This window comes from Danio rerio, chromosome 10 (assembly GCF_049306965.1).
Source record: "Danio rerio strain Tuebingen ecotype United States chromosome 10, GRCz12tu, whole genome shotgun sequence".
NCBI classification, from domain to species: domain Eukaryota; kingdom Metazoa; phylum Chordata; class Actinopteri; order Cypriniformes; family Danionidae; genus Danio; species Danio rerio.
In genome coordinates, this window is record NC_133185.1 from 7,390,195 (window position 1) to 7,415,327 (window position 25,133).

A 25,133-nucleotide genomic window follows, 5' to 3' on the forward strand; every position below is an offset into this window, starting at 1 on the left:
GAAACAGTTTTTACTTTTTTAAACACCATTTTAAGGTCAATATTATTAGCCCCTTTAAGCTTATTTTCCTTAAAAGTTTACACAACAAATCATTGTTATACAATAACTTACCTAATTACCCTAACCTGCCTAACTTGCCTAATTACCCTAAGCCTTTAAATGTCACTTTAAGCTGTATAGAAGTGTCTTGAAGAGTATCTGGTAAAATATTATTTACTATCATCATGGCAAAGATAAAATAAATCAGTTATTAGAAATGAATTATGAAAACTGTTATGAAATGTGTTGAAAAAATCTGCTCTCCGTTTAACAGAAATTGGGGAAAAAATAAACAGGGCTTATAATTCCCGAGGCTAATAATTCTGACTTCAACTATGTGTACATATATACATTTTTTTTACTTTGTTTCATTTCTTTGCGAGTTTTAGATGCAATGGTAAAAGGTGCATTTTCATATACACTTAAAACACATGAAATTGATCATTTATAATTAAAAAAAAACTTTCTTAGATTTAGTTTATAGCTTAATATTTGCACTGTACCATTCATTGAGGACCCATGTGTTGCATATAGTTTTTTACACTGGATATCTTTACTCAGATCTCATGGGCACAAACTTGATAGTCTGATCAACAGTCATTTAGAAAGGACAAACACCTTGCATTAAACAACAGTTATGTTTTGCCACCAAACAGTGTTATTATTATGTAAGCATGAGAGTATTGTGAATACAGTCACATCTCAAGCTTGATATACATGGTTACCACACAGTTATAAAAAATATTACCAAAACAGATTGTTTAACATAGTAACAAATAAATTTTGGCTGAAATGGGTTATATAACTTTTTTATCAGAGTGACATGCGGCGCAGTAGGTAGCACGATCGCCTCACAGAAAGGTCACTTGTTCGAGCCCCGGCTGGGTCAGTTGGCATTTCTGTGTGGAGTTTGCATGTCCTCCCCGTGTTGGCGTAGGTTTCCTCTGGGTGCTCCAAAGACATGTGTTATTATAGGTGAATTGAATAAGATAAATTGACCGTAGTGCATGTATGTAAATGCAAGGGTGTGTTCCAGTGCTGGTAGGGCATCTACTGCGTAAAACATATGCTGGATAAGTTGGTGGTTCATTCCGCTGTGGTGACCCCTGATTAATAAAGAGACTCAGCTAAATATAAATGAATGAATGAACTTGTTTTATTTTACAATTGTTTTTATAATTAAATATTGGAGATCCTAACCATCCATACACGTGAAAATACAAATAAAAATCAATTCAACTGGGAATTTTAGCAGTATACTGACAGTTTTATAAACATTTCAGTTTCATTATACCTTTTTTGCTTGAAGAATATTTAAATCAACAAAATACTTATTAAACGCTAAAAGTCCTCCTTGAGATCGGTTCACTAGTTCATTTCGATTTAGACATGACCGGAAGAGTTGTGACTCGGTATAATTGATTCAGACCAATGAGGTTTCAAATCAAACGCGATCAAACGACGGATTCAAACGGGTCTGCGAATCACTCGCTTGATTCATTTAAAAAAAAGAATCTGTTCAAAACGCGAATCGGACGTTACATCGATTTTCCCGCCCACGAGCAAAACGATGACGTCATAGCTGGCCATCTTTCTTTCTCTCGCGAGGCTCTTCACGCGTGTCCACCTGCTACCGGCTCTTCTGAAAAAAAGTATGTTATAACTTTATGACCTACTCTAAAATTGTTGAATTCGTCGATATTTTAGTATTACGAGTTAATTACGCGTTTGAAGAGAAGCATTGACGTGTTGGTGCAAAACAGTTAACATGCGATAATTGACAATGCTAGTCCAATTAACACAAATCATCTCTGAGCTACTTGTCTTTGATTAATTATTATCGTATAACCTAATGTATATTACTGTAATGACATTTAAAAATAATATTTTGCCTACGTTAGGTTGTCGTTTGAGACCGTTTAAATATACTAGAACTGACTTTTTAAATCTAACAGCTAGTTAGGTTAACGTTAAGCGGTAAATTCTGATAAAGCGAGTTTGCTCTCTGTAACAATGTGTTGTTTTCTGACACTGATGTTGTAAAATATTTTACCCTCAGGTCTCACCTAAAATTACCCAATATGGATGACTGGGAGGAAGATCAGGTAAGGCCGAGCACGCTTTACTAGCATCAAGCAGACGGTGATTAACAGAATGCCACGTGGCACGTGCTCTTTCATGCATACTAGAGTTGTGTTGGGAGCACAAGTCAATTCTTGTTTTATTCGAACACGTTAAATGCATCTTATTTTACGGTTTGTTTGAAGCAAGCAAATTACAATTCAAGTTACGTAAATTTATAATGTAATTTGAGGCATAGTAATCTGAATAGTTGCATGGTTGTAAGTTAACTCAAACCGAAAAACTTGTAACGTTAGCAGGATTCAAACCCGTTTCTACTACATTAATGTTCATTTATTTACCCTTTTTACAGAGTCCCGTTGTGTCTTGCAGCTCAGGATTTGGTAGGTTTTTTTTAACATCTCTTGATCAACTAATTATACAAGTTTTCGATTCACAGAAATTGCTTAATATTTCTTTAAAGCGATAACGTTAGTTCACCTCCAAAATAAATGTTTAGTCACCTTTAATTCACCTCAATTGGTTTGACCTATTGATTTTTTAAATTATGTTCAACACTACATCTTATAGAAAGCTGAAAACCTGTGACTTAGTAGAAAAAAACAAATACTATAAAAGTCAATGCTTACAGGTTTCCAGTTTTCTGTAAAATGCCTATTAATTATTTTTTTGTAAGTAGAAAAAAAATCTTAATGGGTTTGGATTAGGTTACTCTACCTAATTTGGTTTGAAACTTTTGAGTTTTGTTTGCTTAAGCTATAAATTAAGGGACTCAAACTTTCATAATTGGAAAAGAAAAGTTAATGGGTCTCAAAATACAGAATTTTGATTTTAAAAGAAGAAAAAAAAAGCTTGTTGCTGTGACTCAAAGTTCCATAATAGGAAAAAAATTGCTATGAAAATGAATAGGTCTCAGTATATAATTTTGTCATTAACAGAAGAAAAACAGGTTTTTGAAAAAGGGTAGGAATGTTTTTTTTCGCTATCACTTTAACTTTTTTTGTTAGTTTACACACTAATTTTGTCTTATTCAGTCTAAAGACCATCAACAAACTAAATAATTTGAAAGCATAACATTTTATTTGTAACATACAAAGTGAGTTTAAACTTTCTTTGCTACAGCAATGTAAAATCTTGAAAAAATGTAGAAAGTCTAATAAAATGTGGTATTATAAAATTATGTGGTAATAAAATACCACATCCTGTATTTCAGGAAAAATTGCCTGAAAACATTTTTAACAAAGTAAAAACCAGTAGATTATTAGTTTGATTCAGTGCCAAATGAAGCACATCCTGACATTCTCACTGCAGGCTTTTGTTATTTTGTGGCTGAATCCAAATTAGACACCACATCCTCATTGAACTCTCTAATGTGAAAGTAGGACAAATTCAGTGGGTGCAGTATCAAACATTAGCACTTGATGACCATATCATTCATACCATGCATATTTATATCCTTTTCTGGTCAATAGTGGAGCCTAGTGGCCATCTGGTGGTATTGTTAACTACTGTCCAAACAAACATTTCAGATTTTGTTTGTTTTTCATGCAGATTTAGATAAAAAACTGGCTTTATAAAACAAATATTTTATACAGTGCTCAGCAAAACTGAGTACACACCATTTTGAAAACGAACATTTTTATCCATTTCTAAGTGAATATAGGCAATGTATTTTGGTGTGCTGAGCACTGTCTATTTTCATAAATCAATTCTTTTAATTGATTTTTTAAGACTTTAACTTCAGCAGTGATCTGAAATGTTTCTGATTTAAAACTTACAAAGTCTGTAAATTATAACACCTATTACATTTCAGATTTAAAATGAACTAATTTAAATCATAGCTGGATTTTCACATTTTTCAATGTGCTTGTCTGTTTAGGGGCTGAGTCAGGATGTTTCCTGGCTCATCTGGGTGGAGGTTTTTTTGATTAATGTTTTTTCTATTGTAATCTGATTTTATGAATCATATCAGTAAAGGTGAAAAATCTGATTCAACAATTTACACAGGTGTTAAGAAAACTGAATATACCTGAATCTAACACAGTATTCTAAAAACAACAAAATCTGAGACCAAGGCTATTTTCTAGGGGTGTAATGGTACATGTATTCGTCCCGAGTCTTAACAGTATTTGGTTCATGTGCTCCGATGAATACAGTCTATGCACATGTGTCAAGTCACTGCAGACACCAAAACGGTGCTACAAGTTAGGAGTTTTTCTCAAAGAACGTATATTTGCATTAAAAAACACAGGATGCATTACTACCCAGCTTGCGACGCTTTCCCCGCCTCAGAATTCTTATTGGTCTACTGCTGTAGACCTACTGCTGACATTGAGTGCTGCTGCGTATATACGTTAAATCTTGAGCGTAGAGCTGCAGATCTTGATTATTTTAATATTTCTTTAATCTACCACAGGTCATTTTTTTCTGACCAGTCCAAAAGCTTTTTCCATTTTCTTTGAAGATATTTTGCACAAAATTCTGACTAAACAATGGCTATTTTTTATTCCACAAGAAATAGTACGACTGCTGTAAATGGAGGATAAAATAAAACAAGCTGCATATTGCTAAATTTAAAATTAGTATAACTAGCCAAAAAAAAATGCATAAAATAAGTACATTTTTGTTAAGTCTTCCTGCATTTTCAGCCATTTTAAAAATGTACCGTCGAGTAAGATTTAGATTTAAGATTAGAGTTAAATACTACACTATGCCAAATAAATACAATCGGAAATTTAAGACATCTTGACTTTATTTAAGTTGACTAGAAAATGAATATATTTAAATGGCGTTTCCTCTCTATATATTATTTAAAATTGGGTATATGTGGAAGTATGCTAAAGGACTTGAAATTTTTAAGTAACCTGGGTTAAGCGCTTCCAATGAACTGTATGCCATAATGCCAACAAAGTTGGCGCGTTTAAAGGGCTATGACACCCCCCACTTTCGGTTCTAGTCTACCTCTAAATTTTTCAGCAAAGAGCAGGAGTGGGCGTGGCCAGCAGAGCAGGGGAGAAAGAGGGGAGCGAACAATATATAAGCTCATAAAATATATAGCTCATAAAATAAGACTCAAACCGTGAGGAGACCCCTGATTTTATAGTTTATAAAGTTAAAATGCAATGAAATAAATAGTAATTTAATGTCCTGCTACATTTGTCATTTGTAATTTTATATACACATAGCCACAATTTGTTATATCATTATAAAGATAATCGTCTTCATAAATGAGGACTTTTCCCTCAATCTCCGGGTCTGAATGCAGACTCAGTGCAGCAGGTCTCTTTCCCTGTCCTTTTTAACCATTAGCCCTGGTGATGATCTGGAGGATTTAGGCGAACAAAGCAGCACGGCGATGTGTCTTAATGTAAAAGAACTCCTTAATGCTGCGTTCACACCAGACGCGGAACATGCGTTAAGCGCGAGTGATTTACATGTTAAGTCAATGCAAACGTGCAAATAGACAACCTGCGGCGCGATATGCGCGAATGGCGTGGGGCGAATTGAGCATTTTGCACGTTTGATGCGCTTAACGAGCGTTTGTGCGAATCTCTTGAGTTCGAAAATCTGAACTTCAGCGGACATTCGCACCGCGTTAACCAATTAGAAGCTTGCTCTTGTGGGGGCGTGATTGTGACGTAGAACCTGTTGATGGTCTCCCGGGGGAAATCCTCTAGGCAACACCGACAACAAGTCATCAAACTGGGCTGGGCTCAGTCAGAAGCACTGTTGAAAGCCTCCGTGATCCAGGTTCAGTTTCTGGAGGAATTTATGAGCTCATAGAGCTGGATGCACCTCTGAAAGCGTGTAGTGGGCTCAGACACGACCCTAAACGTATCAATGCTGTTTTTCAGCCTTCATAAAGTACATAAACAGTTATTTTCTTCATACTATCCATGCATTCATACTAGCATTTTAGCAACGAAGCCACAGTCACCGGGCGGACAAGCCCTGCCCATCACGCGAATCCGCATCTGTTCTGAAGTGAATTTGACACGCGAATGAAGTGGGGTTTGACGTGTGTATGAAGCGAGTAAACTCAAATGTTCACGCGGCTATTTACGCGCGAATAGCGCAAATTTTTTATTTTATTTTATTTTTTTCCTGCGCGTTCCGCGTCTGGTGTGAACACAGCATAATAAAAGACAACATCTGCAATTCTTGTACTGCTCTCCCGACAAAAATGCTTGCTGCACACACACAACTTTGCTGTAACGGCCCTGACAGCATTACGGGGAAAGCATGCAACAAACCCTGTGGATCATGGACAAACACATACGACCCTTCATGAACAGCTAAATACTGTGTGCCGTGGGTCCGTGGACACGGTCTCACCCAATCATCAACGTTATGTAGGATCTCGCAGCTTGGCACAGGCAGGTCTGCCTTGCCTTCGGAAAGCACTGAAGTCATGAATAATTAAGCAGCTGGCTCTTCTCTTAGGATAAGAAAACTCCGCTATGAATAGTAATGAGAAACCGACACATCATCTTTGCACTTGCAGTTCTGCGCTACGTTGCCAATTTTGGTCCTGTCCCAAAAATCATTTTAAACCCGGAAGCTGAAATTAGCTGACAAAAGCTCAAAATTATCCAGTTATCCCCACAATTAAAGCTGACAGGTGCTAATGTTGTCTTAACTGATGCTCTACACACATACATCCGTTAAAATTTCTGAAAAAGTACTTGAGGGTTTTGTGAACCTTTATGGTCTGTTTTCTTTTAAAATCAGCGATCTCCACTGGCTGAGTGATATCTGATATAAAGTGGGTCTCAGATTGTACAAATTAAATTTTTCTCCACCATGTCTTTAAATATGAACATTTATTTTACCCCAGTATATTCAATTGAGATGTACATGCACAAGTCTTTTATCTGAACACGCGCACAAGACAGAGCAGTTGTCCAGTGCATTTGCTGTTATGGACTGAGCTAGCATTTGCATTAAAAGGTTTTAGTTTTAAAGCCTACTGAATCTTTACATGATTACTGTTTTTCTGTTGTTTTTAAGGTTGGGCTCAATTATAAAGTTTTATTCCCTTTGTTTAGTATATTTGCATCACAAGTAGCTTTTAATTTCTGTAACTGAATGTATCAACACTTATGCCTATTAGAAATAAAGAAAATGCAAGCATTGGGGATTTGTTATTCCTGTTGTACTGTGCCCGTATTGAAATGTGACCCTAAAACCATGGTATATGCCGAGCTGTGACCTTTGTGTACCGTTACACCCCCCTGTATGCATGCATTTATTTATGTATGCCTGTATACAAGAATATAGAAATAACCATCACCGTCCAAGTCAAAAAGCCTTTATTCACATTGTTTGTATATTAAAAACACAACTGGGTGGTATGCAGGTTTATTTGAACTCCACGTGCACTTCTATGTTGTCAAACAAAAAAAGTGGTTATATTTATTATTGTCAAATGTGGTGCTTTTGATTTCTTTTACTTGCAGGTCTAGGCTCAAATGGTTCTGATGGAGGATTCAAGAGCTTTTATACAGGTTCACTCGTAGATTCTGTCTATAAAATCCAATACCTGGAGTCAATTTAGTTCCAAAATGCAGTGGACGTCCTTTTAAAAGTGCTTAAAATCGCTGGAGCACTTGTAGTAAAGTCAGCTCAGAAATCTGTTTTATAATGAGCAACTTAACACTGCAAATGTGAGCAAAATAACTCCACGTACAATATTTGTCAGTGAGTGAACTCGCTTGTGTAGTGCTACAGCATCTGCCACCTAACAGCCTGCCTTTCCGATAAGATGACTAATTGACATTAGACTAGCTAAAATAAAATACACAAATAATAAACAATATATTTTTTGAAAAAAAGGTTTATTTGTCATGTTCACACTGGGTATTAAGATTTGATTTTGTTGATCCAATCACAGGTGGTTAACAGGCTGTGAAACGTTAAACTTGTCCACTTTTGACTACTTTTACAATTATTTAATGGCATTCTTGAGGTGTTAAATGTGAATATGAATTCAACTTGTGTGACATTTAGTGCCATACTGAAAGCGGAAGCTAATGGATAGAAAAAAAAAATAGTCTGTTTTGTCCCATTAGTTAAATATTTTGTAAACTAGACGCCGTAAACTCTGGATAAATCAACAATTAATGCTTTAAACTAACAATTTTTAGGTTTTATCATCAGATATCAAGCTTATAGCTCAAGATGCTGCAGAAACTAGATAGTTGCACTTGTGCAAATTATTCTAAGCTTACAAATAAGTTTTTTTCATGTGCTTTAGCTGCAATAAATAGGCTGAACGCATGTAAAATGTCAAAATACCCTTTTTTAATACCCACTTCAAGTTTAACCCAGAATAAAAATAAAAAATGCTACAGAATGGACATGGAGTTTTCACATCACATGCTGTTGGGCGCCATGTCATTACTTAAAATTTCATCCAAAAGATGAAATTAGACAAAAGCTCAATTATATGGTTTTCCTCAATTAAAAGCAACAGGTTTTAATGTTGTCTTGAAGCTCAACACATATTCATCTGTAAATCAACGAATAGTCGAGGATTTCATGACTTGTTACACTCAGACTTGGATGACTGTTTTGAAGTGAATAAAGTGGAAAAGTTTTAAATTACAGCAGTCTGAATAAAAGTGCAGTTGTCACTACCATTAATCAACGACAAAATTAAAACATACTAAGTTTCAAATAATAAATTTATAAAACGTTTATGGTCTGTTTATACCAGTTTGCAGCCTTATGCTTATCCTTTTCTATTTAATAAACTTTTTGACAACAAAATGCTGTTTAAAATTAACATTTCCCATCTGGCTTCATTTTTTTTTTTATCCAATAGTGAAGTATGCATTGCACACCTGTGTCAGATTTTGGTGCATTGATCTTATGACAAAAACAATCAAAAGGTTTTGGAGATAAAAATCCAAAACGTTTCTGTTCAACACATTCCTCGGTGTGCACACTGTAAAATGTAATAACCTAAAATCATGACCACAGAACATTAATAAAAACCAATACAGCACTTTTAAGAACTGATCCACCCCACCCCACAAAAAAATCACATTAAGCCGTAAACAAATAATTAAATGGACATTTTTCTAAACTCAAACTGAAAAGGTATTGGCGTCAGCTCTGCCAAAACAAGTTTGAAAATATTGACATTTTATAATAACAAATTTATTAATACTAATACATACTACCATTAATAAATTTGTTATACTAATAAATTGAACAAGGTTCAAATAAAAAGGGACATTTTCTGAAGTATGCAGGTTTATATATTATAAATAACAATTCTGCTGTGATGTACAATTTTGTTCATACATCTCACCACTAGGAGTGACCGATAAGGGAGACTGGGGAGCACTGATGGGAATTGCAAAATGATCGCTTAGTTGATATGAAACCAACACTGCAATAATTCACTCGTTTTATTTGATTTTAGGAGGTGCTGGAAATGACAAGTCAAACAGTGAAGGTTTGTTTGCTTTCTCTATTTTATGTAATTTGTTGCAGGATAACAGACAGACCACAGATAAAATGACAATGTGACATTGTGGTCAATGTTATAGTTTAACTTTAACTTTATTATAATTTGTTGTATTAATACAAAGTGTTGATGCAGTTAGTTTGATAATTGAACCGCAAGTAATTCATGTCTGGCTCATGAACACAAGACATGTTGTGCTTTAGGTTTGTTTGGCAATCAAAATGCGAAATTAGATCATCAAAGTCTGGACTATATAGTTACAAGATGTGCACAGTAGTGCATAATGACACTGGGTATACTGACCCCACCTTTCTATTAGATTTAGTTTGTGGTGATGAGATAAATGCAAGTGCTTCAATGTCTGATTTGGCCTTTGGCGAGACAGTTCACATTTTTAAGCTTAAAGAAAAATTCAGGGGTTTGTCACTGTGATTATCAATCTGGTTGTTGTATCTGTTTTTTGTAGCTTCTGTCATTTAAAAGTGCTTAAGTATGCAGCATACAGATCTGATCATCTGAAATGTCATGTTTGCAGGTACTGAAGGTAGCTCATGGAAAATGACTGGTGATTCGTTCAGGGGGAGAGGTAAGAAGGGGAGGAGTCTGAAATTAAATAACAGTGTTTCGCTAGTTCACATTGTTATTCTTAATGTGATGGGCAAATGTGCATTTTGCCAACTTGCATAGTGAAAGCTTTTGTCTTATGGCATGTTTTCAGGAGGCAGGGGAGGATCACGAGGAGGCAGAGGAGGCTTTAGCGGTTTTAAATCAGGTGAAATTTATATGCATGCTTGATTTGAAGCTGTCAGTTTAATCTGGTATAAAAATACAGTTTTTAGTTAATTTTTATTCTAAACAGCTTTGTAACAGCAAAAAAAAAAACATCACAAATTAAGGAACGTGCATAAACTAGTTTATGTATTAAATTAGATTTAATTGAGTTACTTTTATTCTGAGTGTCACAATACACCAATGCCGTAGTTTGGTTCAGTTTCCAGAGGGAGCAGGGCTTGTGCTGTTTCATCAGCAATGTTATTAAACACCAGATTCACTTTTGACTTGACTTAAATAGCACTAGCTTCATGTTAGTCAACTGATCTGGGTAAATCAAAATCTCCATATCAGAATAGTCAGAAATAAACCGCTTCCATACAGTACATTTGGAATGTTACAAAATGCTTGAAATACTCAATCTGAATAACAGCAGTATAAATCACTGCTCTCCCTTTAAGGCATTTATCAGCTTTCGAACATTAATTGTTTGAGTTCACATGAATACCAGTAAGATTGAGTACGATTCAGTAGACCGTATTTGATGGAAGCTTACCAATATAACGCACTAGCACTCTCTGCGAGATGAAGGGAGTTTATTTGCTGAGTCTCTCCTAAAACTGAGGAGAATCAGTGATTTTCTGGTACATTACAGTTCTATCAGTTTCCTTAAACATGAGAAAATACAGTTCATAGTATCACATTTGGTGTACATGTATAGAAATGAAAAGGTTGTACCAGAACCGTTTTAGCTCACAGAAATAAATTTGTGAACATAATGGAAGCAGTTTTCAAGCCTTGTTTGTTCTACCTTTAGTATTGACAAACTTGCAGAACTAGAGACTGCAAGTTGTTTCTATGACTGTGCAAGTCAAGTAAATAAGTGTTTCTTGGTTTCAGAAATTGATGAGAATGGCAGCGATGGAGGTAATGTTTATTCGCAATTAATATAATTGTTTTGACTCTTGCATTGTATTGTTACAGTATTGATTCTTGCGCTTTTGTTGCAGGTTGGAACGGAGGTGAAAGTCGAGGAAAAGGACGTGGTGGTTTCCGTGGTGGTTTTCGCAGTGGCTCCCGTGATGGTTGGTGTTGGAAGAGATTAATATTAGTTGTTTAAACTTGCATACAACTATGTGAAGGGTGTAATAAAGTAGGCAGTGGTGAAATGTGTAGTAGTAGTGCCACAAAAGACTACCTTGGACCAATCATAGTTGAGTTGCTTTGTGTAAATTTCAGTTTGTTTGTTTTTTTTCATTAGATGCTAATGAAGAGACTGCAAATGTACACATTTCTAAATAACGCTTTTTTTTTTTTCTTTCAGAAAATGATGAAAATGGAAATGATGATGGTAATACGGAGAATTCTTGTTTGTTTCTTGTTATTGCAACTATTTAAATTTTTATTATTGACCTCCCCTTCGGTTTGTTACAGGTTGGAAAGGAGGTGAAAGCCGAGGTAGAGGTCGAGGTGGTTTCGGGGGTGGTTTTCGTGGAGGTTTCCGTGATGGTTTGTTAAAAAGATTGAATTTTTAGTTGTAATTTGTAAGAAAATGGGGAAAAAAAGATAAAGGAAGACTGATATTTGGTGGTCAATTATGTAGTTAAGTTCTAATAATTACATTGAGAAGTTTTATGTTAATATTTTTGTCTTAAGGTGGTAATGAAGACACTGGGAGAAGAGGCTTTGGAAGAGGTAAGGTCCTGCTTTGTATGTGTACAGTTGTTGTTTTTTCATATACAATTGTTTATTTACCAACTTTTTTTTTTCTCTTCCAGAAAATAATGAAAATGGAAACGATGAGGGTAAAAAGAAAACAAACAGAAAAAAGCATGATATCTACTTTTGCATTTTCTTGTTTAAATGACCCTATCTGTTTGGAAAGGAGAAGGCAGAGGAAGAGGTCGTGGTGGTTTCCGGGGTGGTTTTCGTGATGGTGAGTCAATTAATTGTGATTGAGGGGAAAAACATGACATTAAATTACAACAGCTGTGCTGGAAGCCTAGGACCTACATTTTGCATGTGGTACCACAGCTGCATTTGACCCATTACAAACAAATGGTAATTTCAAAAAAAGTTGTCTTGTTTTAAAGGTGGTGGTGATGAGAGTGGAAAAAGAGGCTTCGGAAGAGGAGGTGATTTTAATATACTATTGGTTTTTAATGTGAATTTATCAAGTAGCACTTTAAGGATTAATTAATTAGGGATGAACCGATATGGATTTTTTTGGCCGATGTCAATAACCGATAGCTCATAAGGTTTGGAGGCCGATTGCCAATATACTATAGCCAATAATTATAAAAATTCCAAAATGTTGGATTTTTATAAAGTTAACAACTGATTTTATTTTAAAAACTAAGTTTGAACTGATCTAAGCCTGCTCAAAGCAAAAAAGATATAATTTCAAAGTTATTATTTAGACCAATATTTGATTTAATAGCATGCCAAAAAAATTTCTTTGCATAGCAAATTAACATGCAACTTTACTGTTGTAGAAAAATAATTGGTTAATTAAATTAACAAAAATTTAAAAATAGGACTTCAAAATAGTTTAATAAATATATTTTAAGAAAAATAAAAATTAAAGAACTAAGGACCGAATCCAGCTCATGTTCTTGAACAAAACGTTTTACATGTACATATGTATAAATGTTGTCTGAAAAGCATTTTGAAAGGCGTTTTGACAGTTCAGAGCCACCATACAAGTGAAAAGCTAAATACAGGGAGTATTTAGAAAATGCAGCAGAAATTCATCCAATTTGGCGTTTTAGATTATTTTAAACACATGTAGGTGCTGCTTGGCAATCAGACAATGCTTCTATGTTTGTTCTTGCTGTCAATTGCGTGAAATGATCGATAAAAGGTTTATGATAAACCGCTGTTTTGAAAGTTTGAAACTAACTAAAGTTATGAAGAGTCAGATTTGTCCTCAAGTCAGATTTTGATACAACACCTGAGCATTGAGCACTTATGCTGGATTCGGTGATCTATGCAGTAGATTCTGGCTCTGACAGCTCACTTGTCACTGTGTGTGTGGTAATAGCCATCATGAGGACTTGTTAAAATAATTATAAATATGTCAATCAAACTAAATACAATCTAACATCAACTACAACACGACAAGCAACATGTTAACAAATAATCATATTAGATTACAAACAACCCAACGAGTTGTTTAGCTCGCGTACATCACTCCTATTGTTTACATGTAATTTTTCCTGAGGCGATTTCAACCAAAATAAGCAATTACACCCTATCAAACATATCTATAATAAGGAGCATGGTTGGTTACGGAGTTATTAACGCCACAAGACCAAACTAGGAAAGGATGGACTTTGAAGGAATAAACTATGGCAGGAAAGCTTCATTAAATTGCACTGAACAAGTTCTGGCCATGCATGCTCGAGGCAGGCAATTCCGTACAATTGCGTAATTTAGCAGCTTAAATTTATCGAGCTAATTATGACATCGGACCCATAACAATAAACTTAAAAGTAGCATTTATTGGCTGATAAACGATATGACCGTCTATATCTTGCATCCCTAAAATTAATCTATTTCTTTGACTACTGTTCAGGTTTTAGAGGCCGGAATGAGGAAGTATTTTCCAAGGGTAATTTACTGCATTTATATAAAATGTTCTAAAGTGTTAACTTTTTTTTTTATTATTATTTAATCCATTTTATTGTTTTCCTGTTTGTTCAGTCACAACTGCAGACAAGTTGGATCAAGAAGGAAGTGAAAATGCAGGTGGGCAATATGTTATACATAAAGTAATCATCATGTTAAAATTGATTTAAGGAATTGGGGAGGAAGTAGAATTGATGGTCTTTAAACGAATTGTCTCGTAAATTGCTAAATTTTATACAAGAAGTGTTTTCCATAGTTTTTGGAGCTGACTTGCAAAAGATCAGATACAATTTAAGGACTGATTTAATACCAGACATTTTAATCATGGTGTTTGAGTCTTTTTGCTCTTAAATGACTGATATTAAAGAGGAGGAGAGAGTTGTAGTTTGAAGTGATAGATTTTCATCTGATAAAGTATTGCTTCAAGTAAATTGAATGGCCTTTTTTTTTTCAGGACCCAAGGTTGTTTATGTGCCGCCGCCTCCTCCAGAGGAGGAGAGCTCGATATTCTCCCATTATGCAACAGGCATTAATTTTGACAAATATGATGATATTCTTGTGGACGTGAGTGGCAGCAATCCTCCAAAAGCAATTATGGTAAGTTAATGCATAGGTTTTTTTTTTTTAACACTTTAATTTTGATTTACAAATTTTATAGTACAAGTAATTTGCTTGTTCCACTCATATTGGCATTGTCATGTGATGTGGTGAAAGTATGTGGGTAGAATTTATCTACTGTTTTATAAACTCTAAATAGTTGCATTTTAAAACAATAAGAACATTTCAGCATTTTAAGTCATAATGGGTGACAACATTCCTAATGTAGTTTCTAAACGTGTTGTCTCTGTGTGTGCTTTTCAGAGATCATAATTTGCTTTTCGCCAACGTTTTTATTCCTTTTATAACCTTCACAGAAACCTTTTTGCGTTTATCTATAAAACATGGTTTGGAATCAAGTCTAAATATTTAATATTCTGAACTATTTAATACAAACACTGAACTGCTTGTGAAATGTCACAACCTGAAGCACCACTAGATGGAGAGTTTGCAAGTGAACTGAACAAGGGGTGTTGTACAACTGCATATAACAGCTAAAAATACTACAAAATCAAACTTTGTTGTTTTTTTCCTTTTAGACTTTTGAGGAAGCAGGACTTTGTGACTCACTGAGCAAAAATGTATCAAAGTCTGGATATGTGAAGCCTACACCTGTTCAGAAACATGGCATTCCCATCATTTCAGCTGGACGGGATCTAATGGCTTGTGCTCAGACTGGATCAGGAAAAACGGCAAGAACAAGCTCTTATGACTTCTAATTACGTTTAATTTATACTTGCTTTTTTTTATATATTTGTGAGATGTTGTGGTTTATTAATTAGTAGAAAATTGGTTCATATGATGATTGTTTGCTCACTCTGACATCACTCAGGCGGCCTTCCTGCTGCCTATCCTACAGCGCTTTATGACTGATGGTGTGGCAGCCAGCAAGTTCAGTGAGATACAGGAGCCTGAGGCCATAATCGTGGCTCCCACCAGAGAACTTATCAATCAGATCTATCTGGAGGCCAGGAAGTTTGCATACGGGTACACTAAACTATTTTGAATTTATTTATTTATTTTTTTGTGCAACAAGCTGGTCTAATGTTTTGTGGCTTTTGTATCTCCAATGTAGTGTCATCTCTTGTTGTTCTAAAGTACCTTTTTGGATGTTCACGTTTGCAAGGTTCTTTAGGTCTTTACAACATTAAAAAAAGAATGTGCTGTTTAACACTTGTTTATTTATTTTTTTATAAATGTGCATTTTTTTTCTTAAACTGCATGTGTTTATTTAGATGCAGTTGGTAGATTAATTCAAATAGACCTGTACTAACAGCAATAGCTCTGGAGTTTGTTTAATTCAAACAAGCCTGCCAAGTGTGAACAGCCTTAACTTTTTGTGATTAGTTTGATTATCCGCTGGTTAATTCTCCACATTGATTAATTTCCACACTTGTACTGAAGTTTCTCATTTATGAAGCATTGCTTGTAGTAAAATTTTACAATGCTAAAGGATCCTGTCATTTGATCTAGGCCTGTCAAGATATCTATTTTTTTATTGTATGATACATTGCCCTAAGTATGTTGCGACAAACAATATTGTACTTTTAAGACCATTTCATGCCACTCATTAAATAATTTCAGAATAACAATACAATACCATCGTAATGCAGGTACACTCTGCCAAGAAATGCATATTTTATTCTTCTAAATATTTCATTTAATTAGTCAATAACAATTTAATAATTAGGAATTGGAATCAAAACGTGGAAATGTATATTCTAAGCAAATAGTTATAAATGTTAAAGTACAAGGTAAAAAGTAACAGGCTGCGATATCTGCTACCAGATCCATTTTCAGTTGTTAGACACCCACATGAAATGAAATATACTTCAGTAATTTATCCGCTTGTTAAGTGTGACGTCACGCGAAGAGGCTTCCGGGTCCAATCGCTCTATTCAACTCAATGGGGAGACTCATGAAATGGTAATAATAAACGTTTACAAAGCGATTTAATGCTTTTGAAAATCACGATCGCAGTATATATGTCCATGCCTTATATCCGATGGCCAGAAAGAGATACATTTTTTTATAAATTGTAAATTTTTTGGTATTTGTTATGCAGCAAGCCCAGAGATTGTTGTGTACACTATGATTTTATATAAAATTAGCTTTAATGTGTGACAGGAATAAAACGCGATCATAAACGAATGATTTCTCCACTCAAATGAATGGCGGCTTGGACCCAGAAACAGTATACATGCGTCACAAACACGTCACCACTTAACAAGTGGATAGTAATGCGACTGGAAGGGCATCGGCTGTGTAAAACATGCTGGATAAGTTGTGGCTGTGATGACCTCAGATTAATAAAGGGTCTAAGCTAAAAACAAAATGAATGAATTTTTAGTAAATAGTATGTTTTTTTTTTATACCATGTTGACATTGATGCCTCCAATAGAGAGAGGCTGCGCAAACAGCTAAAATGTTGCTAAAAAATTCAATTTTTTATGCATGGGAGATTATATATTGCATCTCATATATTGCAAAATAGAGGACATGTTTATGCTTTGTGCGATAAGTTGATATATCGATTATAATTACAGGCCTAATTTAATCTATAATCTGTGTTGTAGGACCTGTGTACGACCTGTTGTGGTTTATGGAGGTATAAATACTGGATATACTATCCGAGAGGTGTTAAAGGGCTGCAATGTTCTGTGTGCTACTCCTGGAAGATTGCATGACCTCATTGGTCGTGGAAAGGTTATCTTTTTAATTTATTAAAACCTTGATGTTCTAAGCATTTCATATCTGTTGCCATACAGTAATATGTAGTCTTAAAGTTGCAGCTGTTTTATTGCTTGTTTCTATCAGATTGGCCTGAGTAAAGTGCGCTATCTAGTTCTGGATGAAGCAGACAGAATGCTGGACATGGGCTTTGAGCCAGAAATGCGCAAACTGGTGGCGTCTCCTGGTATGCCTTCAAAAGAGGAACGACAAACCCTCATGTTCAGTGCCACCTACCCTGAAGATATTCAAAGGTTTCTGGTTCTTTAAAATGCTTAAATTGTTCTTTTTAATAAAAAGGATTTTTTTTTCAATCTTATGAAACCTGAAACTTGATTAAAAGGCTTTTATGAAAACATCTTTTGCTTCACCATGGCTTCAGTGGGAATGATGTATGTTTCATTTGTTGCATGATAGAATGGCTGCTGACTTTCTTAAAGTGGACTATATTTTCCTTGCTGTTGGTGTGGTGGGTGGAGCATGCAGTGATGTGGAGCAAACCATTGTTCAGGTGGACCAGTACTCAAAGAGGGACCAGCTGCTTGAATTGCTCAGAGCAACAGGTGAGTTTACATTAGGAAATTGTACACGGTCTTGTTAAATGCATTCATTTTCAGTGGATCTAAAGTCCTTTGTAAGAAATGGATGAATGTTTGTTGTTCACTTAAGTTTACAGAAAATTCTCTAACCATTTTCCAATTTTGGTTATGGCAGTTTAGTCTGCAATTTTCAGGTTTGTTAATCTGCACTTGTTTACTGTTATCCTCTGCCTAAAGAAGGGCTATTTTATTGCTCTTTGCTTTTAAAAAAGGGCTCAATAATCTTGGTCCTGGATGGTCGGTGTCTGCAGAATTTAGCTCTAACTTGCCTCTTAGCACACCTGTCTAATTAGGGTTTGCGCTAAACTCTGCCAGGAGAATATGGATATGTTTTAGTCATGTATACAGTTATCCGTTTCTTTAAATAAATTGTTCCTGACGCATTTTGTTTTAATGATGAATTAAAGCTAAATCAAGTGGTTAGGGGCTGTTATAACGTTAAATGGCTCTTATTGGGTGTGAAGATTATGATCTTGAATAGGCTTTTCTGACTACATGCGAGGCGTTATATTGTGAAAATGGTAAAGGACGGGCATCACTCTGTCTTAAGTTTGCTTTTTCACAGTAAAGAATTGTCTGTCTTCTACAGGTAATGAGCGCACAATGGTTTTTGTGGAAACCAAAAGAAGTGCTGATTTCATAGCAACATTTCTCTGTCAAGAGAAGATCTCAACCACAAGCATCCATGGGTAATTTTATTTTACTGGTGTTTTTCACATTTGTTAGTTACAGATTGCGATTTTAACTTTATTTTTTTCTCTATTTGAACAGTGATCGGGAACAGCGAGAGCGAGAGAAAGCTCTCAGTGATTTTCGCCTTGGCCAGTGTCCAGTTCTGGTCGCCACATCTGTAGCTGCTAGAGGCCTGGATATTGAGCAAGTCCAGCATGTTGTGAATTTTGACATGCCCAGCAGCATCGATGAGTATGTCCATCGCATAGGAAGAACTGGACGCTGTGGGAACACCGGTCGCGCCGTGTCCTTTTTTAACCCAGAGTCTGACACTCCATTAGCTCGCTCCCTGGTCAAAGTCCTTTCAGGGGTTTGTACTCATCATTTTGACACTTATAGTATACAACGCACATTATGGGTGAAAACACTCAAATATGCATGAAATCAATGACTTTAACCTTTCATTAGGCACTCATTGAAGTTCTCCTTGGAAAAACCCTGGAGTGTTACTGATGGGTATAAAAAACAGCAACAACTTTTGACTTTAAAAAAAGAGATAGTAGAACTGTTAAATTAATCTTAAAATAGTTCATCAAATTATTAAAAAAAAAATGGGCTATATATCAGCACGTGACATAACCACCACAGTTTATTCATTTATGCTACAGTCCAGACAACTCTTAATTGGGAGTTTTTTTTCTAATTGTCTAGAATGCTGCTAGGTATCATACATCTGACTTGTGAACTCTGGAGCTATTTCTGCTTCAGCGAGATTAGTGCAGAACAACCTTGTGTGAAACGTGCAACGTTAACTAATATAATGCTGCATTCCAGTCAGTCATTTTCACTCGAGATTTGAATATTTATTAGCGTTTCAGGCCTTGCTCTAGGCTTTTTTTTCTAAAACAAAAAGAAAATGCTAACTGTCCTTTTAAATACAGCTAAAGACAGAATCAATATTGCACTTAAAAGAAATTTTAGAAATTAGTTTTATAATTAAACAACTTTATTTACAATGCTTTTTTTTCTAAACTCTGCTACATGTACCAAAAATGTAACTAAAGCCAAAATTACAAACTTGCATAAAATCAAAGAAAGAAGTCAAAAGTTGCACTACAAGCACAATTACAATTTGCATAAAATAAGTGATAAATCACAAATTAAGTTCTTTAGGGAAAAGATGAGTCCATAAAGACAAGCACACTCAGGTGGAGAAGTGCCAGCCAGATTGCACCAGTGTCTGTATATCGCAAGTCTTAATAGTAGGGTTCATGCTTTTTTTGCTGTAAACCTATTTGAAAATAATTTTTGTCACAAGGTGTGCTGATGTTTTTGACTAACATCATGTAGAGGTGTAGTGACATGCAGCTTTATTCTGAATGGTATTTTGCTAAAGTAGTGATACAAAGACTACACTGAGTTGAAGCACATTTTCTCAGGTTATTGATGCACATTTTTGCTTTATTTTTTTATATGCACAAACAGACTTATATTTTTAGAACAACTGTTTAAAAAGTTATACACTTAGGTTAGTGTTTTACTTAAGTAAAAAAGGTGATACTTCATCTGATAAAGTTCCTTGTGCTTGCTTATTCCCTCTTGTGGGCTGACAATACAGTATTGTTTCATTTGAGTTACCTTTTAGAATAAGAGTAGAATTAGAGTTTTGCTTGTATTTAGGATATTAACTAAGTTTTCAGCCATATTGACTCTTAATAAATTTTAACCAATGTCAATAAACTACCGTATAGGGTTATTCATCTGCTACAAATCCAAAATTTGATTGTTTAATAAACTGATCGATTGTATTTGGATGTTAGTCAAACTATAAATTTAAATGAACTAAATATTTGTCCACATAAGCAACCGAAAATGGTTTTACCTTTATGGTTGATGTCCTTGGTGGCAACATACCTTTATACAGCCCAATGATATTTAATGACTAGATTCTGTTGTGTGTGTGTATAAATCTCTCAGGCCCAACAAGTAGTTCCAAAATGGCTGGAGGAAGTTGCCTTCAGTGCTCATGGGACAACAGGCTTCAACCCACGTGGGAAGGTGTTTGCATCTACAGACTCGCGGAAGGTATGCCAAAATTTTCTATGTGATTGCCTGAATCTCTGTGCTGAAAAACTTAATCCAAAAAATTTATTTCCTTTCCATTTACTCACCATTAGGCCATTCAGGATGTAGTTTTTTTTCCACCTAGTAGATCAGTACAGATTTTTTTCAGTTGAAACTGTTGCTCTCTAGTAATCACATAATGAAAGTCTGAGTGTTATCACTGAGATGCACAGAGTAGGGCTGGCCAATAGCATTGTGTTTAGTTACCACTGACAAGTACTGTACTTTTCCTTTTTAATCTGTATTTACACTGATATAAAAGTGGGCGTGTCTAAATCATGTGCTCACAATCAGTGATTTAGATTGACTGTTTTGGATTAGTTTTAACTGTGAATGCCATTAAGAAATATGGGTACACCACTATGAGCGGAGTAATGGCATGTTTAAAAACATTTTATAAATTTAAGAAATTACACCATTTTAAACAAAATGTCCAAAACAAAGTTGTTTGAGTTTATTTCGGCAGTTTAAAATTGACCAAATTTGAGAAGAATTAATTTTGGCGCTCAAACACCTTTAAGTTATCATTGGTTCGTAATGACTGTCCACAGCAAATATAAATACAAATCCTAATGCCTTCCCATTAACGTAAAAAAATTAGACTAGTAAAATGAAAGTTGACATTTTGTTTAGAATATAAGAAAAAATTTAAGACTTGACAGACACCAGTCAAGCAAATCTAAGTTCAATATCTACTTTACACTTTATTTTTCTACAATATGGCTCCCAAACTGCCTCCTGTTGGGTCCTAGTACCTGTTCTATGATTATTTTATTTGGCGGGCTCTGTTAGATCAAGTTATTTTTATGGAACATAGCATGAACTGGGGTCATTTAATTTATTGTGAAAAGCTAATCCTTATGGGGAATTGCAAACCTTACGTCCCATTCACATGGGGCGTCAGCATCAACGCTTCCCATTCACTTTGAGTGACGTCAGGCGTTGCTGAACTGCATTGTAGATCCGTTGGCGCCGCTTCAGAGGCGTTGCTTGCTGCAGAAGTTGGGACTAGCTCACCTAGCGCTGACGGAAGTGTCAGTCAATCAGATCGCTGTGTGCAAGTACACCAGCTAGACAGTAGCCTATTGCTGACTGAATTTCATTGGCTGACGCTGATATGATGCGTCAGCCCCAACTTCAGACACGCAGTCAAGCGTTGACGCTGAAGTCCCGTGTGAATATGGCGTTACTGTTACCCTGTAACTGAACACTCCTCAACAGAAGATAAACAGAGGAGATCAGCTCAGCCAAAAGGAGTTAAAAATCAAACATCCCTATTTTATAAGTTGAATTCCTTTTCATGTCTGAAGTTTATGAGCCTTTTTGATTGATCTACCAATTTAAATAACTCCTCCCACCACCCGTAACTTAGATAACCTTGTTGCATAAAGTTTATTTGCTTAATGTTCAGTGAATAAGTCAGTGTATGCGCTCAAAATAGTTTATCAAAGGACAACAGTGTCCTGGCTTAACTGGCTTAACATCTTTATTACTGAAGAAAGTCACCTACATCCTGGATGGCCTGAGGATGAAAGCAGCATTTATTTTTGGATGAACTTAAAGTTGAGTTTCTGAATGCTGTGGTAAACTTGAGTGTCTAAATGGTCTTATTTGTAGGGAGGATCCTTCAAGAGCGATGAGCCGCCACCATCACAAACATCTGCCCCGAGCGCAGCAGCTGCTGCAGACGATGAGGAATGGGAATAACTGGCCTCACACCTGTTATATTTATTTTATTTTTATTTTATTTGTGCGAGCTTCTTCAATACCATTTCAGGATATTTGTTAATGTTGAATGACTAAAGTAGCATTAGGATAAAGCTGTTGTATTTAGAGTCACATTGAATGCTGTAGGTTTGACCTCAAGGACGATAATCAAGACTAATACCTTTTGGCAGTTTAATTTGATCATCTTTTTGGTATCACTCGTTTTGACTGGAGCACATCTGAAATAGTGGATTTGTTTTACTAGAGCACAAGTGCAGAAGTGGGTGGGTTTGTTTAATCACATTTTAACACTTTGCTAGGAGTGTATTGAGTTTTGTAAGCTTTGACCTAAAGGTGTTTCCTACAGTTAAATCTATTAATCAGTTCTATTGTTGATTGTGACTGTTTGTAGGTTATTTTTCTTGACATTTCCGTCTTGAAGCCAGAGTATAGAACAAGAAACTTGTTTTGCAGATGTACCTTGCCAGATAAAGGTAGCTAAAGTCATTGTTTAACAGACATCTCTTTAATTTTAAAGTCAAAATGTTGATAAAATTCAGTCAAGAGGCAGTGACTGACTGTAACAGAGCGGTGCTTCCTCACTAGCTGAAGTGGCTCAAAATAAAGACGGATACTGGTGTTTCTGTATGCTTATTTGTTCCCTCAAGTTGTGAGTTTTTGTCTCGTTTTTAGATATTTGAGGAAAAACTAAATATAAAATTGCTATAAAAGAGAAACTATTTATACCAATGTTTTTTTTTTCTTCAGTTGGTTAAGTTCACTTACAGATTGAGCTCTGAATTATGCAGTTCTTAACCCTTAAAACTTGACAAGTGCAAGTTGCATTTACATATTTATAACACTTTGTATTACATAATGTTGACCGTTTTGGGTTATAAATAAGGATTATTACAAAATATAGACGTGTTGTGATTTTATTTTACTAAACTAAATAGATCTTGGATGCAATCTGCTGAAATTAGTATCCTTGGCAGGGTGGCAAGACACACACTTATGGACTGGGTGAGGAGCTGTGTCACTTGGGAGAAGCTCAAGAGTAGAGCCGCTGCTCCACATCGAGAGAAGTCAGTTGAGGTTGCTTGGGCATTTGTTTTGAATGCTTTCTGGAGGCCGACCTAGGGGAGGTGTTCCAGGTATGTCTCGCCAGCAGGAGGCCTTGGGGAAGACACCAGGACATGCTGGACGGACCATGTCTCTCAGCTGACCTGGATCCCCCTGAAGAAGATGAAGTGTTTGGGGTTCTCTCCCAAGACTGCTGCTCCCGCGACCCGGCCCTGGAAAAGCGGTAGAAAATGAATGAATGAATGTATAAACTAAATAGTTTTGTCCATAGCTTACATTTTGTCTGGAACTATAGCCAGTAAGATTAACTGTTCCATTAACTTGGTTTACATTTTAAATGTTTTAATAAATATTGTTTATTAGATTTGGCCAAAAGTACAGAAATCAAGTCTAAAGATGGTAAAAATTGTAATTTTATTCCGTTTTCAGTTAATTTATACCTCCAAAGAGGGACATAACAAAATCAAGATTGTCATGTTTAGAAGAAAATAAATACAAAATGTGTCCCAGTAAGGTGGTTAATATTGCTTTGTTAGGGTTCAAATGAACATGTATTACTTTTATAAATTATAATCGTTGGTTGAACTTTTGTTTACACTTTATACATTTGGAAAGTTAAAACGGCGAGGCAGACTCGCAATAATTTTTTAACTGCAAGAAAATATTTTATTTGTACCCTAAACAGTTAACACATGGTAAAAGCCATTCAGAAAGGGGCAAGATCGCTGGTTCGAGCCCCTGCTGGGTCGGTTGTCATCCCTGTGTGCATGTTCTAGTGTTCGCGTGGGTTTCCTCCGGGTGCTCCGGTTTGCCCCACCAAAAGACTAAACTTAAATTGGCCGTGGTGTATGTGAGCGTGTACACGAGTGTAGGGTGTTTCCCAGTGTTGGATTGCAGCTGGAAGGGCATCCGCTCTGTAAAAACATACGGGATAAGTTGGCGGTACATTCCGCTGTGGCGACCCCTGATTAATAAAGGGATTAAGCCGAAAAGAAAAGGAATGAATATGCCGTTCAGTTTTCACTCTTGACTTTAACTTTGGAAAATAATTTAGTTTTCTGTACACAATGTGCAAAAACCTATAAGTCATTTTTAAAATCACGGAAATGGATAAAAGATTAAACTCATGTTGGGTACTTCTCGAAAAAAAAACAGGCCTAGTTTTATGAAAAGCTGTGTTTGAAAATAAAGTTATATGTTATCCCCAAATTCCTCAAAGTAAATCGTGTATTATTTTGGTCAACATCCCACATAAATTGAAACCGCGTAGTGATTTTATTAATCTGCAAAACAAAATTAAACTAATGTAAATGTTTTCAATCAAGGCATCAGCGTAAATACAGTAACGTCGTAATACAGGAATGAGGTCAGAACCAGGAAAAAAACTATCTAAATGAATATATGAAAACAAATATAAGATGAAACATGTCTAATACAAATTATGCTAATTGTAATAGCTCAATAATAATGATAAAATTTACAAAAAAGCTTTCTTGTTGGATTTAGGGCTGTGCGTTTGATCAAGATGAACTGTTCTCAGAACAGCTTCCACTGCGAATGGACTTCTAGCGTAAAACCCGCCCACTCCTGAATTGTGGGTAATGTAGTTGTCGGAGCGCTTT

The 25,133-nt window shown here is 35.6% G+C and overlaps 1 protein-coding gene and 1 long non-coding RNA gene across 10 annotated transcripts; one reads left to right on the forward strand and one right to left on the reverse strand.

Annotated features, from left to right (window-relative positions):
* ddx4 (DEAD (Asp-Glu-Ala-Asp) box polypeptide 4) lies at positions 1–23,068 on the forward strand. Of its 9 annotated transcripts, none has more exons than XM_073913494.1 (27): positions 1–1,691; positions 2,099–2,144; positions 2,474–2,504; positions 7,581–7,628; positions 9,554–9,586; positions 10,134–10,184; positions 10,317–10,370; positions 11,270–11,296; positions 11,380–11,454; positions 11,694–11,720; positions 11,804–11,878; positions 12,026–12,064; positions 12,148–12,174; positions 12,255–12,305; positions 12,463–12,504; positions 13,947–13,982; positions 14,075–14,119; positions 14,454–14,596; positions 15,136–15,288; positions 15,429–15,583; positions 17,173–17,302; positions 17,414–17,580; positions 17,744–17,889; positions 18,515–18,614; positions 18,697–18,967; positions 20,575–20,682; positions 22,339–23,068. In XM_073913494.1, exons 1-27 carry the CDS (start codon positions 1,471–1,473, stop codon positions 22,426–22,428), a joined length of 2,391 nt encoding a protein of 796 aa, XP_073769595.1. In that variant the 5' UTR covers positions 1–1,470; the 3' UTR covers positions 22,429–23,068.
* Positions 22,476–25,070, reverse strand: LOC141376311 (uncharacterized). Its single transcript, XR_012386138.1, has 2 exons — positions 24,993–25,070; positions 22,476–23,723 (listed from the first exon to the last, which is right to left on the reverse strand). It is a non-coding gene; the product is annotated as an uncharacterized lncRNA (long non-coding RNA).
* Positions 25,071–25,133: the final 63 nt, after the last annotated feature.